Source organism: Cucurbita maxima, unplaced genomic scaffold (genome assembly GCF_002738345.1).
Source record: "Cucurbita maxima cultivar Rimu unplaced genomic scaffold, Cmax_1.0 Cma_Scf00012, whole genome shotgun sequence".
Classification (NCBI taxonomy): domain Eukaryota; kingdom Viridiplantae; phylum Streptophyta; class Magnoliopsida; order Cucurbitales; family Cucurbitaceae; genus Cucurbita; species Cucurbita maxima.
Window position 1 is genome coordinate 3,165,934 of NW_019272028.1, and position 1,713 is coordinate 3,167,646.

At 35.1% G+C, this 1,713-nt stretch overlaps 1 protein-coding gene across 1 annotated transcript in view; it reads left to right on the forward strand.

Moving 5' to 3' along the window:
* LOC111486875 (probable protein phosphatase 2C 11) overlaps nucleotides 1-1,169 on the forward strand; it is a 5,371-nt gene extending 4,202 nt beyond the window's left edge. The window contains exon 8 of the mRNA XM_023134027.1: nucleotides 733-1,169. Coding sequence (XP_022989795.1) covers nucleotides 733-861 — 129 coding nt within the window. The 3' untranslated portion in view covers nucleotides 862-1,169. The remainder of the gene's footprint in view (nucleotides 1-732) is intronic.
* Nucleotides 1,170-1,713: the final 544 nt, after the last annotated feature.

The window sequence follows — 1,713 nt, forward strand, 5'->3', positions numbered from 1 at the left end:
CGGTGGAAGCAATACCCTGTTATCATTTTTTAATTGGAAAGTGCTGCACAAACTACAAATAATAATAATAATAATAATAATAAAAAAAAAAAAACCCGTAGGATAGTTGAAAATGAATAAGATTTGTTAGGAATAACGACTCTCCACAATGGTATGATGTTGTCCACTTTGAGCATAAGCTCTCATGGCTTTGCTTTGAGGGGCTGAGCTTCCCCAAAAGATCTCATACTAATGGAGATGTATTCCTTACTTATAAACTCAGGATCATTCCCTAAATTAGTCAACATGACAAGATTTCCATTTATCCCTCTGGGAGGGTATTAGCTGAGTTTACTATTGTGCAATTCCATGCTTGAGTTCAGCAACACTGAGGTTCGGGGATTCGTACCCCTAATCCCATATGTTGCTAATGTTGGTGTCACAAGGTATAACTAGCTACTATAATTTTCTAGTTTTGGTAGACATTTATTCAAGTCATTGAACATTTAAACGAGCTTTTGAATCCTAATGTTCCTAGAAATGATGGCTATTTCATGTGATTAGTTGTCGTATGCATAAACTGTTTTAGAAAACATTAATCTTCGAAGGTTTGAAGCTAAAAAAGGAGGTCCTCCAGCTGATTCTCCCCTCTTATGGAAAATTGTTCTTAATGGAGCCACAGGGATCTACACACAGAAAGCTCAAGTTAAACTATATATTTTCTAAGTTTCATCTTTTTTTTGTGCTATGCAGGAAGCTGTATCATTAGTGCAACACATCCAAGATGCAGAAATGGCTTCAAGAAAACTCATTCAAGAAGCTTATGCACGAGGGAGTACCGACAACATTACGTGTGTCATCGTACAATTTGGTTTATCATAACTCAATACGATCCGATCAGACTTGTACAAATCAGCAAATTGCAGATCTGTCCTACGAAATGTCTCGACGAACTAGAGTTACTGGTCTTAACAGGGCCTTGATCCTACAGCTTATTTATTTGTTGGTATTGAATCGAGTATGTAATTTGTGTTCAGAACATTCCTGCTCCGTCTGTGACTACTTAAAAGCATAGTCCTTTTGTGTATATGTTCCAAGTTTTGATTCAAACTCGTGTTACAGATGTTGTTTCACTTGTTTTTGTCACCCTGTATTATCATTCACGTTAATCTTATGTTCTTTTTCGTGTGTGTTCGATCTTCAATGTACTTTTAGAGGTTTCACTTTCGTAATCATATTATAAAAAATACCTATCATATTAATTCTAATATTTATAAATCATAAAAATTAAATGTGAGATCTCACATTGATGGAAGAGAGGAATAAGTGTCAGGGATTTCTTTATAGTGGTTTGGAAATCTCTCCCTAATAGATATTTTTTAAAACCGTGAGGTTTACGGCGATGTGTAACGGGGAAGTAAACAATATCTACCAACGGTGGACTTGAGATGTTACAAATGGTATTAGAGCCAGACACTAAAGATGAATTGTGAGATCTTACATCGATTGAAGAGAGGAATTAGTACCAACAAGGACGTTGGAGTCCGAAAGGGGGTGAAACGTCCAAAAGGGGGTGAATTGTGAGATCCTATATCGATGAAAGAGGGGACGAAGGATTCTTTATAATGATGTGAAAACCTCTTTCTAACCAAAATTTAATTTGAATAATTTCTAGTGAATCCTTTAAATTGATGAGATTAATGATGAAAAAAAAAAAAAAAAAAAAAAAATTCT